Here is a 12,825-nt window from a genome sequence, read left to right as displayed (position 1 = left end):
GATCTCAAGCAGACCCCACGCACTGGGTGCGGAGCCCAGCTTGGGGCTCGATCCCCCTACCCCGGAATCACGACCCAAGCAGAAGCCGAGAGCCGGTCACCCAACTGATTGGGCCTTCCAGGTGCCCCTCAACTACCCCCAAATTAAAGGAAGACTGCAGAGCTCTTGAGCGAGGGTCTAATGAAGAAAAGCACAGAGATCATCAGAAAAAAAGTCATTGATTCAGGGGCACCTGGGTGGCTCAGTCGGTTAAGCGGCTGCCTTTGGCTCAGGTCATGATCCCAGCAGGGTCCTGGGACTGAGCCTTGCATCAGGCTCCCTGCTTAGCGGAGAGCCTGCTTCTCCCTCTCCCTCTGCCTGCCTCTCTGCCTACTTGTGATCTCTGTCTCTATCTCTCTGTCAAATAAATAAAATCTTTAAAAAAAAAATCATTGATTCAGGCAGTAAATTGACAGTAAGGCTCTCTGCCTTATCCATCTATCTTAGAACTAAAATATTTAAGATTTACCAAAAGGATTCCGAGAACTATGACCTTGCTTCAATGCACGTCCCCTGCCCACCGTTCTCTGCAACGGGACCTTCCCTTGATGAGCACTCACGTTTATTCACCCATTTGTGGTCTAATTTGTAAAATTTGCAGGATCTCAAGGAGGTGTGGGAGAACGACTCTGCGTTTCTGTCCCAACTAGTCAGCGCTACGTCGTCAAGTTAAAAGGAAGGTGTATTGGAGGTAAGTAGGTGCTTTTTACTTTTCATAACATTTATTTCAAGTTATGGAAAAATTTTCACTTACTTTTATCTGAGGTTATTAGGTATAGAAAATGTAATATTTAGAGAGTTGTGGTCCCAGACATTTTAAAAAATGAATTCGAAATTACATATTATGCTAAAGTGGTTGATTAACTTCTTTCCAAACAAAATGATATTGTATCTGTACCGTATCTATATGAGAAGGCGGATGTTAGCCAAACCTATTGTGGTAATCAGAATAGGTTCAAAATACACAAAATACATAAATCAAACCATCATGTTTTACGCCTGAAACTTACACAGCAATCAGTGTCAATTATTTCTCAATAAAACTGGAAAAAAATAGAATAAAGTAAAGGACCTTAAGATACACTCATATGGGAGAAATGGAATAAAAACATGAAGTCGGGAGCAAAGGGGACAAGTTCAGGTGTTTTTCAACTATCAAATTTCTCCAATTTTCAGAATCTCACAGCTCCATTGGGAGTGGTTGTATAATAATTTTACTTTTGCATGTGAATTTTAGTTCATTTTTTTTAAAGATTTTATTTATTTATTTGAGAGAGAGACTGTGCACATGTGTGCACCCATATACTGCAGGGTTTGGGGGCAGGGGGCAAAGGGAAGGAGGAGCAGGCTCCCTGCTGGGCAGGGAGCCTGGACCCTGGAATTATGACCTGAGCCAAAGACAGATGCTTAACCCACTGAGCCACCCAGGGGCCCCTACATGTGAATCTTTATTTTTTTTTAATATTTTATTTATTATTTATTTGACAGACAGAGATCACAAACAGGCAATGAGGCAGGCGCGTGGGGGAGGGGGGGCGTGGGTGGCGGGGAAGCAGGCTCCCTGCTGAGCAGAAAGCCAGATGCAGGGCTCAGTGCTGGGCTTGATGCGGGGCTTGATGCGGGGCTGGTTGAGCAGAGATCCTGATGTGGGGCTGTATGCGGAGCTTGATCCCAGGACCCTGGGATCATGACCTGAGCCGAAGGCAGAGGCTTTAACCCACTGAGCGACCGAGGCGCCCCTACATGTGAATCTTAAAAACGCATCCATCATTTCATTCTTTGCCACTATTTAAATGTGTGGCAAAAAAATTTTTAGTGTTCAACCTAAAATTGTAACAGGAAATACCTAGCTGGAAGGACCCTTCAGGGGTCTGGGAGCACATTCCTAAAGACAGTTGAGCCGGGAGGCAGGTGTGTTCCCATCCGTCATTTGGCTCTTTGTCATTTTTTTCCCAGTCCCTGCAGAGTTAAGGAGCCCCCAGTGTGTCCGGTGGTGTGGTTCAGGATTGAAGGTGCCGGCTTCGGAATTGTGTTAACCCTCATGTGCTTGATTGTAGGTTGCCCTGATAGAGGGAGAAGATGGTTAATTCTACTGGAAAAATCACTGACTCAGACCCTGGTCTGATACTGAATGGACTTGCCGATAAGGCAGAGAAAAATCCAGACATGGTAAGTTGCTGCCTGAGCACCTCTGTCCGTGTGGACAGGAGCTGTGCTGGGGGCTGTCCTTGTAGACCCCCGAGATGCTGCCTCCTTGTCTCTCCCACCATGCTTGCCAGTGCGATCCCTCCTCTGTTCAGCCGGGGCCCCTCCGGCAGCCCAGCGTGGTGTTGACACTTTGCTTTGGCCGACACTGGTTGCTGGGATACAGTTTCAGCCTGGGAAGCCAGGGGAGATGCTGAATGCTGACGGGCTCCCTTAGGAACGGGCCTGGGCTCTGGGCCCAAGGTCATGGATCATTACCTTCTTTCGGGTTGACCCGATCTTCATAATCAATGCTAAACAATATCTGAAACAATATTAAAAGCCACATAGAAGGACGTAGAAAGATAAGAAGGTCCCCAGTATCACGTCCCTTGCCGGACTGTAACCAGCAGCCTGTGGGGCAGTAGGAACTCACCCCACCCACACCCTCATGCTTGGCCAGAGCTTGGCCTTTCTTGGTCACCTTGAATGGGCGTGTCTTGTAATCCAGGAAATCCGTTTCTAGCTGGAGACCTTGGTTCTCAACGTGTGGCCCCCACACCAGCATCCCCAGCAAGGCCTGGGAAGTCTGAGATGCAAATGTGTTTGAAATGTAGATATCATCCAGAAGCTTCCCCCTTCCCCAGACCTAAAGAAGTAGGAGCTCTAGGGGTGGGGCCCACTGGCTGTGTTTCAACCGGCTCTCCAGGTGATCCTGTCTGTGGTCGGGTTTGAGAACCACTCAGACACTCCTACGGGGACCCGCCGACAGCCATCTTCATAACGGTGTTGTTTATGAGAGCAAAATCCAGAATCGATACAAGTGCGCGGGGATGGTGGACGCATTCGTAGGTAGCAGGATGCTCATGGGGCAGGATCCTCTTTAGGAGTGGCACATAGATCTAAAACACCATAGTGGCGAAACGGAGTCAAGGCACAGAAGAAATGTGTGGTGTGGTCCCATTTATGTGAAGTTCCAAGTCAGGCAGCAGGAAGCAGTGTATGGCTTAAAGATGGGTAGGTGGCAAAACCATCAAGAAGAGCAAGACTGTGGTTCTCAGAGCCTCAGGATGGAGGGACCCTCGGTGGGGGCAGGGGTAACAGCAGGAAGGGGATGGGGGAGGGTACATGGAGTGTCTGGTGTGCTGCGATTACATGTTTTCTTTTTTTTTGGATTATGTGTTTTCTTAATTCAGGTAGTTGGTTCATGCAATATCACTACTATTCATGTTGTATAAACTCTTGTGAATGGGTGATTTAAGGAAAAGGAAACAAGGGGCGCCTGGGCGGCTCTGTCGTTAAGTGTCTGCCTTCGGCTCAGGTCATGATCCCAGGGCCCTGGGATCAAGCCCCGCATTGGGCTCCCCGCTCAGTGGGAAGCCTGCTTCTCCCTCTGCTTGGGTTCCCTCTCTCACTGTGTCTGTCTCTGTCATATAAATAATTAAAATCTTAAAAAAAAAAAAAAAGAAATGAAAACAAAAAAAGAACCCAGGAGGAAGGCTAAGTGGGAGGCTGGTGGGTGCAAAGGTGTAGCCAGGCCACCATGGGGCTGTCCCTGGGGAGGTGAGCTCCAGACCCTTCGGAAGCTTGTTACAGAGAAAAACTGTAGCAGGCACTTGCTGCAGACGTGGCCAGGAGGCTCTTCTTCATGCCCGTCACTTTAAGGGAGAGAGATTGAGGTCAGGGTAACATACGAGGAGGACAAGTGGGGACATACAGACATCCAGAAATGTGAGGGAGAGGAGGGAGGACTACTAAGAGCAGGTTAGCATCAAGGGGGCCGGGGAAGGAAATCTATTAGCTCTCAACAGCGAGAGGCTTCTGGATGAACGAAATATAAATAGCTTCTGACCGTGATATAAAGGAACTATTAAAACATAGGTATATTATGAAGCTCATTCTCACATTTTCTTCTTAATCAGGTTGTTTTCTTGTCAAGTTTTGAGAGTTCTTTATATATTCTGGGCGTAAGTCCTTTGCCGAATATCTGTTTTGCAAACATTTTCTCCCAGATTATGGCTTACTTTTATTCTCTTAATGGTCTTCTTGAAAGATTGGATGTTTTTGATTTTGATGAAGTCTGATTTATCGATGGTTCTTTTATGAGTTGTGCTTTGGGGGCCATAGCTAAGAAAACAGGGCCTAACCGACAGCCACAAAGATTTTTCTCCTGTTTTCCTCTAAAAGTTATGTAGTTTTGGGTTTTGCATTTAAGTCTTTGATCCATTGTGAGATAGTTTTTTTTTTTTATATAGTGTGGAGTATAGGTACAAAGTTGTTTTGTGTGTGGATGCCCAGTTGGCCAAGCACCATTTGTCTTAAGTCTTATCTTTCCACTGTATTGCCCTTGCACTTTCGTCAAAAATCAGTTGGCCATAGATAATGTCAGTTTATTTCTGAAATACATATTCTGTTCTATTGATCTCTTTCTCCTTTTTTACACCAATATCACATTGTTTGGTTACTGAAGCTTTTTAAATAAATATTGAAATCAGGTAATGTTAGCCTTCCAACTTTATTCTTCTTTTTCAAAATCACTTTGACTGTTCTAGGCATACTTAGACCATTTATATTTATTGTGGTTGTTAATGTAATTAAGTTTGAGAAGATTGTTTTGCTATTAGCTTTCTCCTTGACTTATCTGTATTTTATTTCCCCTTTTCTCTGTCCCTACCTTCTTTCAAAGTAATCAGATTATTTTTTATGATTCTTTTATCTCATTTATTGGTTTATTAAATATGCCTGTTTTAGGGTTTATAGTATACATCTTTAACTAGTCAAGTCTATACCTTGAGGTGGTAGTATGTGATTTCCTGTTTAAACAAGAACCTTAGAACCATATGCTTCCAAACCATATCCTTCCATTTCTCCCCTCCCAGCCCTCATGCTGTTTTTCTTTTTTAGACGATTTTATTTATTTATTTATTTGAGAGAGACAGAGAGAATACACAAGCAGTGGGGGGAGGGGCACAGGCGGAGGGAGAAGCAGACTCCCTGCTGAGCAGGGACCCTGACATGGGACTCGATCCCAGGACCCTGGGATCATGACCTGAGCCAAAGGCAGATGTTCAACCGACTGAGCACCCCATAATCTGCCTTCATGCTATTTTTATCATAAATTTTGATTTGACTCTATCACAAACCCCAAACATATTGTTCTTATTATTTCTGTTTGGTCATATGTCTTTTAAAGATATGTAAGTTAGTCTAAAAAAGTATAGTAACCATTTCTGACATAGATTTCTTTGTGTAGATTCAGACTTTCATTCAGTCTCATTTTCCTTCTGACAGAAGGACTCTAATATTCCCTGTGGTGCTGATCTGCTGGTGAGAAATTCATTCACTTTTTTATGCCTGAAAAAGTCTCTGTCTTCATTTGTTAAAAAGATATTTTAGCTAGGTATAGTTCTAGGTTGATGGATTATTCCCCCCAGTATTTAAAAAAGGTTATTCCCACTATCTTTTTCTTTGATTATTTCTGATGAGAAATCTGCTGTATACATTTAATCTTTGCTCTTCGGTGCCTAAGATGTTCTCTAGCTGCTTGAATCACTTTGTCTCTATCACCAGTTTCGAGAAATTTGATTACAATGGGCCTTGATGTAGTTTGCTTCCTATGCTTGGGGTTCATTGAGCTTCTTGGGTCTTTGGGTTAATCATTCAAGTTTGGGAAATTTTTATCAATTATTTCTTTTAATATTTCTTTCTGTTCCTTTCCCGTTCTCTTTTGTGAGCTCCATGAACCTATGGTATTGGGTCGATTGAAGTCTGTCTTTGATAGAAAATGATCTGCAGGCCATGACGGAATTCTTTGATTCTGCTTTCTTTAGGAGCCCGAGAACAGCCTGTGTAGCCACTATGAGGAGAAGGTGCGCCCCTGCATCGACCTCATCGACTCCCTGCGGGCCCTGGGCGTGGAACAGGACCTGGCCCTGCCCGCCATTGCCGTCATCGGGGACCAGAGCTCGGGCAAGAGCTCTGTGCTGGAGGCTCTGTCGGGGGTCGCCCTCCCTAGAGGCAGCGGTAAGTACCTGTCCTGTGTATGAGTCAGCTCAGGCTGCCCTAACAAGATGCCACAGATCGGGAGGCTAAAACAACAGAAATTTATTTCTTACAGTTCTGGAGGCTAGAAGTCCAAAATCTAGGTGCTGGCTGGGTTGGTTTCTCCCACAGCCTCTCTCCTCACGCGGGTGACCATCTTATCATTGTGTCCTCATATGGTCTTCAGTCTGCACACACATGTCTGGGATCTCTTCTCTTTTTTGGATGGATGCCAGTCATATTGGTTAAGGCTCCACTCTTAAGGCCTCATTTAACCTTAATTACACTTTTAAAGAAAGGCCCCATCTCCAAATGCAGTCGTATTGGGGTTAGGTGTGAATATGGAAGGGGAGACATGACTCAATCCATACACCCTCATGTGGCACATTTTTATGTGTATTGTATGTAAACTGCACTTCGTGGCAGGTCTACATAAATATATTTGGGCACCCATAACCGTGTGGGTGTCTGTCCTGAGTCCCTTCTCAAGAAGTGACCCTCCTAGTGGGAGGTAAAGACTGGTGCTCTGGTCAGTGGTGCTGTTTGAGCGCCAAGGCCAAGGGATAACGAGGGCTCCAGGGGAGGCGGCAGACCTGAGATGGGCCTTGAAATATAGGTCAGATGTAGAGGAGGGTGGGATCTGGAAATTTACAGCAGGAGGGCAGTGGTGAGGGGGCCTGGTGAGAGCAGTACGCATTCCTGATGGTAGTGGACAGCGTATCCCGGGGGATAATGGAGGACACTTGCCTGAGTTTGGCGGTTTCCGAAACACTGTGGCGTGCCACGGGAGCCGATGGCAAAACGCTGAGATGATGGGAGAAGCATAGAGTATTGACTCTCAAACGTTAGTGAGCAAAAAATTACCTGGGCTTCGTAGTCAAGATGCACATTTCTAAGGCCACCCAGACCTAAAGCGTCAAGTACCAGAGAACGAGACCAGGAGGTTTTAGTGGTCTGCCTAGATGACTATGGAAACATCCAAGGCCACCCTCTAAGACCCCTAAAAGCAGAGGACAGGACTAATGTGGACATGGTCTCCAGGGATTGTTACCAGATGTCCTCTGGTGCTGAAACTGAAGAAGGTCACGAACCAGGACGAGTGGAGGGGCAAAGTGAGTTACCAGGACTTCGAGAAGGAGATTTCATACCCCTCGGAGGTGGAAGCAGAAATCAATAAAGGTGAGGGCCTCACGTCCGTTCATCATCACCTTTTTGGACATCTGGTCACCTGTGTGAAGTGGGAGGGGGTCCATCTGTCTGTGCTCCTACTTTTCCCCGTCTGGGCCCGTCCTGCTCCCCTGGGAACCCTTCCTCCCCGCCCGCGTCTGCGTCAGGTCCCAGCCCCCCTGTAGCTTCTCTTCTCTGACCCTTGTTAAGACCAGCGCTTTGGACAGAATCTGACCTCAGCCATTCGTTGCTCTGTTTGTAGGTATCTGAGAGTGATGTGAATTTTAAAATTTAAACAGGGAGTATCTGTCCCTTACTCAAAGGCTTTCCCACACCGCAGATGGGATGGAAGAAGGATCGGGGTGTAGGGCCAGGGAACCCCTTTCATGTTCACCTGGTAAAAAGGCATTCTGGACCATCCCTGAACCCTCTTTTTTTTTTTTTAAGATTTTATTTATTTATTTGACAGACAGAGATCACAAGCAAGCAGAGAGGCAGGCAGAGAGAGTGGGGGACGCAGACTCCCCGCTGGGCAGAGAGCCTGACGTGGGGCTCGATCCCAGGACCCTGAGATCATGACCTGAGCCGAAGACAGTGGCTTAACCCACTGAGCCACCCAGGCGCCCCGACCTGAACCCTCTTTAGAAGCTTTTCCTGGGCCTTTCCTTCCAAGAGTGAAATGCACATGTGTGCATAATCCTAGCTCGGGTTGACCGATGGGGGATCGCAGTGAACGCAAACACACCGATCACTCAGCCGTCTCAGCATCTGAAAGGAGAAATAGTGCTTGAAGTCGGTCGGGACCCAGACTGACCTGTTGGCTGCTGCTAGGACTGAGCGAGGCGAATGAATGACCTCCCCCTTGTTGACCTTTCTTCCTTGTTTGTCACCACTAAGGTTCAGTTATTGGAGGTGGGTACATAGGCGCATGACCTCATACTCAGCAGCAGAAAAAAGCGAGTTTGGTTTTTATGAAGGTGGAGGCACTAAGTCGCACTGATAGACTGTTTTACCGAAGTTGAAGGATGTTTGATAGAATGTTACTGTGTGATCGTTGGGGCAGAAAACCCAAAACCACCGTGCGTACCAGCTGGCCCTTCCCGCGTAACAAACCGACCTCAAAACCTCGTGGCTTGGAGCTGTTTGCTTCTCGCGGTTCCGTGGCTCAGCTGGGCAGTTCTTCCCCTCCAGCCGGCTTCGCTGGGGCCGGCAGTCTAGGACGGCGTGGGTCGCCTACCCAAGCCCAGGGCTGGAACGACCAGGCCTTCTCTCCGTGTGGTGGCCGTCCTCCTCTGGGAGTCCAGGCTGGGCTTTTTACGTGGGGGTGGGTGGTTCCCAGCGGCAAGAGGGGAGGAGCCTCCATGCTCAAGCTCTTGACCTCTCCTGGGATCCATTCTGTGATGTCCTGTCAGCCAAAGGGGGTCCCGTGGGACACTCTCTGGATGGGAGAAGGTCGCCCTGTAGAAGAGCACACCTACAGTGATGGAAGGGAATCCGGAGGCCATTTGGGCAAGTGGGTCGCTAACACGGTGGTTTAAGTGATCTGCCCGTTTTATTTCTCTCGCGCGTAGATGTCTGGAGGCAGGCAGCCCAGAGCTGATTTGGGGGTTCCGGTGTCCGGAGCCAGACTCCCTTGTTTCTCCATTGTGTGTGGCCATCAGTTCCAATGCTGCCTGATCTAGATGGAAAGCCCCTGTCCCAGCTCCAGGGACACCAACACAGGGCTTCTCCTGTCTTCCCAGTGGAGTTTCTGGAGGTTTCCTGTGACTTTGTCACACTTACCCCATAGGCCAGATTTAATCTCACGACCACATGTCCGGTAAATGGAAACTGGGGGCATGGGTAACAGATGGTGACATACACGCCATTGTCATTGTCATTTGTCCTGTCATTGTCATTGTCCTGTCCCCGAGTTCCTGATTGCTATAAAACAAGCCAAAAAGGCATTCTGGATTTGTGGAAAGGAGTCCAGGGGTGTTAGCTAACAATTTGATGAAATACATTGTATCTTTTTTAAAAAATATTTTATTTATTGAACAGAGAGAGAGAGGGAGTGAGCATGAGCAGGGGGACGGGCAGAGGGTGAAGCAGACTACCCCACTGAGCAGAGAGCCCAATATGGGACTCGATCTCAGAACCCCGGGGTCATGACCCAAGCTGAAGGCAGACGCTTCACCGACTGAGCCACCCAGGCCCCCCAGAAATACATGTATATCGTAAAATTTTCATCATTAAGGAGAAAGAAGCAGAATGATCCTGTATGGGAATACCAATGCTCATCAATTTTTCAACAAGAAAAATTCCCCTCCATAAGTTCCCAGACCATGTTTCAAGAGTTCCCATGTGTTTTTAATTGCTTTCATTTTACTTTGTTGTTAATTTCCTGATGGCATCAAAGGGAAGATTTAGTGTGACAGTGGCAAGAACGCAGGTCTGCCCCGCTCTGGACTGGTACAAGTTGGGGTGATCCCGAGAGATGTTTTCACTAAATGTTTTCTCTCTGGAGACAATTCTGGTCACTGGAAAGAAGATACTGAGCTATTCTTTGAGGTTCCTTTTAGCTCCAGAAAGGGGCGTCTGCTCCCAGTATGCCTTGTCCGTGACTCGCATGGGAGGACTGGCTGTAGGGAGATGTTTCCGCTCGAAGCTGTATTGACTTTTTCTCATTTTCCCTTTCCCCAGCCCAGAATGCCATTGCCGGGGAAGGACAGGGGATCAGTCATGAGCTGATCAACCTGGAGGTCAGCTCCCCTCACGTCCCGGATCTGACCCTGATAGACCTCCCTGGCATTACCAGGGTGGCCGTGGGCAATCAGCCGGCCGACATCGGACGCCAGGTAAAGCCTCATTCCGGAGGGTGGAGCGGTGCCCCAAACAGCAGTGGGCTTGGGGCTGAGTTGGGAGAGTGGACATCAGGAAGTGTGAGGGGGATTGGGACAGCGTGGCGGTCTCCATGGCCTCCATCTGACTTGCTGGAGTCCAATGGAGACTTTCTGGGGAGACTGAGGCCAACAGGGAGAACCAGAAATCCATTATACACGTGTGTGGGGTATCCACGGTGACCCATATTTAATCATTAGTTACACCGGGTGGTGTATCTAAGCCGATGTGTGTTAGGAAGGGGTTTTATGTAGGGAGAGAAAGCATTAGAAACAAGAATAATGACACCTTCTTACTGGTGAATATCACCCAAGGGGTTAAAGATTTAGGGCACAGTCAAGCACGTCTGGGCATCTTGTTTTTCCCTGTGGTTATCAGCTGTGGAGTCCTAGGAGGCGGTTGGTGAGCTAAGATCTGGCGGTCCCCTACCCCTGCCGCCCCGCCCCGCCCCTGACCCCGGAGCTCTGTTTCTGCTGCAGCGAACTCGTTTCCTCGTCACTCTGGCTCGGGCAATGCCACCAGGCTCGTGCCACGGGCTCATTTCTTTCGGGGAGCTACCCCTGGGACGCTGAGGTCCCGAAGCCAGTGCAAGGTCAGGACCTGTCCTTGTTCTCATACACACTCTCTCGATTTCCCACAGACCAAGCAGCTCATCAGGAAGTACATCCTCAGGCAGGAGACGATCAACTTGGTGGTGGTGCCCTGCAACGTGGACATCGCCACCACGGAGGCGCTGAGCATGGCTCAGGAGGTGGACCCCGACGGAGACAGGACGATAGGTAAGAAGACGGAAGAGCCTACCGGCCGCAGGTGGTGACCTTCACTTTGCGGTGGGCTCAGCAGAGGAGGCCGCCGGTCCTGGGGGGACCCGTGCTTCTCCAGGTGTGGGCCACGCCTCCCCTACCTGCATCAGAAAGAGCTAAAGGATGTTTAGCAAGGCAAGGCCTACCAAACGCCCTAAGGGAGGGTGTCCAGGGCAGCGCCCGAGACCCTGCATTCTAAGATTTGCCTCAGGAAGGGGGTTCTCTGGCACAGGGAAGTTTGAGAACCAGCCCAATAGAGAATGAACGCTTCCGTTGGGCAGAAAGAAAATTAAAAGGTCATTACACGTGCTGCTGTGCCTCCGGCATGAGGGCCAAGACCTGGATGAAGCCAGCCCCCCCAGCCGCCCATGGGGGCACGTGATCTTTGCACTGCCCAAGCAGTGGTTCGGTCCCTGGCCAGGGGCTCTGCCTGCACGGTGGTCCTGCGGGGGCAGCTGTGTGCCCTCGAGCAGGCTTAGAGGGAGCCGTGCGCGGCCTCTCATCGGAAGACTCTGGCTTACAGGAATCTTGACAAAGCCTGACCTGGTGGACAGAGGTACCGAAAGCAAGGTGGTGGACGTGGCCCAGAACCTTGTCTGTCACCTGAAGAAGGGCTACATGATCGTCAAGTGCCGGGGCCAGCAGGACATCCAGGACCAGGTGACCCTGGCCGAGGCTCTGCAGAAAGAGAGAGACTTCTTTGAAGACCACCCACATTTCAGGTACCCTGGCCGTGTTTTCGCAGGGGCGAACCAAACCTGGGGAGAAGGGTTGCCGTCCAAAAGCAGACATGTGCAGTGTTTGCACCTTGGCAGTGACCGTGGGAGTCCCCTGGAAGACCAGAAGAGGAATTGACAAAGGGTACCAAAAAATACCTTTAAAGGATTACATAAGGAGGGAATTGGCTACAGTCGTTTCTCTGGTGTGGTGTTGCCGCCAAAATAAAAACATAAATGCTTTAAAATAGGGGGGAAAAATCAGAAAGCCCAGACGTTGACCCAGGTACGTGTATTTGATGTATGATACGGGTGGCCTTTCAAATCATGGGCCGCATTCATTTGATTATCAATCAGCGGCACAGCGGGGAATTGTCAGTTTTATGTACATTTTACCACAATTAAAAAATTGACAGATGTGGAAACTGATGCTTAGCTGTGAGTGTACCCTCCCAAATAGGCTCATCAAATCATGGTTCCCTGCTGCCCTGTAAAATGAAAGTCCAAAAAAAGTCCTTTAAAATATAAGGAATCCTGTAATAACTCAGTGAACACAGATGTGGGTAGAACGAGAATCGGCCTTCCTTCCTCCAAGCATCTTGTGGTTTAGTCTCTGGTCTTGGGGAAGGGTGTGTCCCACATCAGTGTCCTCCACGCTCCTCCGTAGGCACTCATCAGTGTGTTTTTGTGAAGCCCTATGCCACCACGTATCCGTAGATTTGCACGTATTACACAGAGAAGGGTGTGTGTGTTATGAAAACTCATTTGTAGGTGACCACGTATACTTTTATAACGACCAGTTTTTATAGCCGGAGGTCATGAGACGCACTTAATATATCAGCTGGAAGGGGTCATCTATACTATTTTTTTTTAAGATTTTATTCATTTGAGAGAGAGAGGGGGAGAGGGCATGGGCAGAGGGAGAGACAGAGGGAGAGGGAGAAGCAGGCTCCCCACTGAGCAGGGAGCCAGACACGGGACTCGATCCCAGGACC

The 12,825-nt window shown here is 48.5% G+C and overlaps 1 protein-coding gene across 4 annotated transcripts in view; it reads left to right on the top strand.

The window, feature by feature from the left end:
• Nucleotides 1-12,825, top strand: part of MX1 (MX dynamin like GTPase 1) — a 30,328-nt gene that overhangs the window by 3,018 nt on the left and 14,485 nt on the right. For 2 of the 4 annotated variants that reach the window (XM_080809719.1, XM_080809718.1), the window contains 8 exons: nt 641-730; nt 2,097-2,208; nt 5,515-5,550; nt 6,054-6,246; nt 7,306-7,443; nt 10,114-10,268; nt 10,952-11,090; nt 11,638-11,836. In XM_080809719.1, coding sequence (XP_080665845.1) covers nt 2,119-2,208; nt 5,515-5,550; nt 6,054-6,246; nt 7,306-7,443; nt 10,114-10,268; nt 10,952-11,090; nt 11,638-11,836 — 950 coding nt within the window. In that variant the 5' untranslated portion in view covers nt 641-730; nt 2,097-2,118. The remainder of the gene's footprint in view (nt 1-640; nt 731-2,096; nt 2,209-5,514; nt 5,551-6,053; nt 6,247-7,305; nt 7,444-10,113; nt 10,269-10,951; nt 11,091-11,637; nt 11,837-12,825) is intronic. The other 2 variants (XM_080809721.1, XM_080809720.1) reach the window with 1 other exon arrangement.

The sequence above is a fragment of the Martes martes genome (assembly GCF_963455335.1).
Source record: "Martes martes genome assembly, chromosome: 1".
Lineage (NCBI taxonomy): Eukaryota > Metazoa > Chordata > Mammalia > Carnivora > Mustelidae > Martes > Martes martes.
Note: the sequence above shows the minus strand (reverse complement) of the source record. Positions and strands in the feature narration are given on the sequence as shown.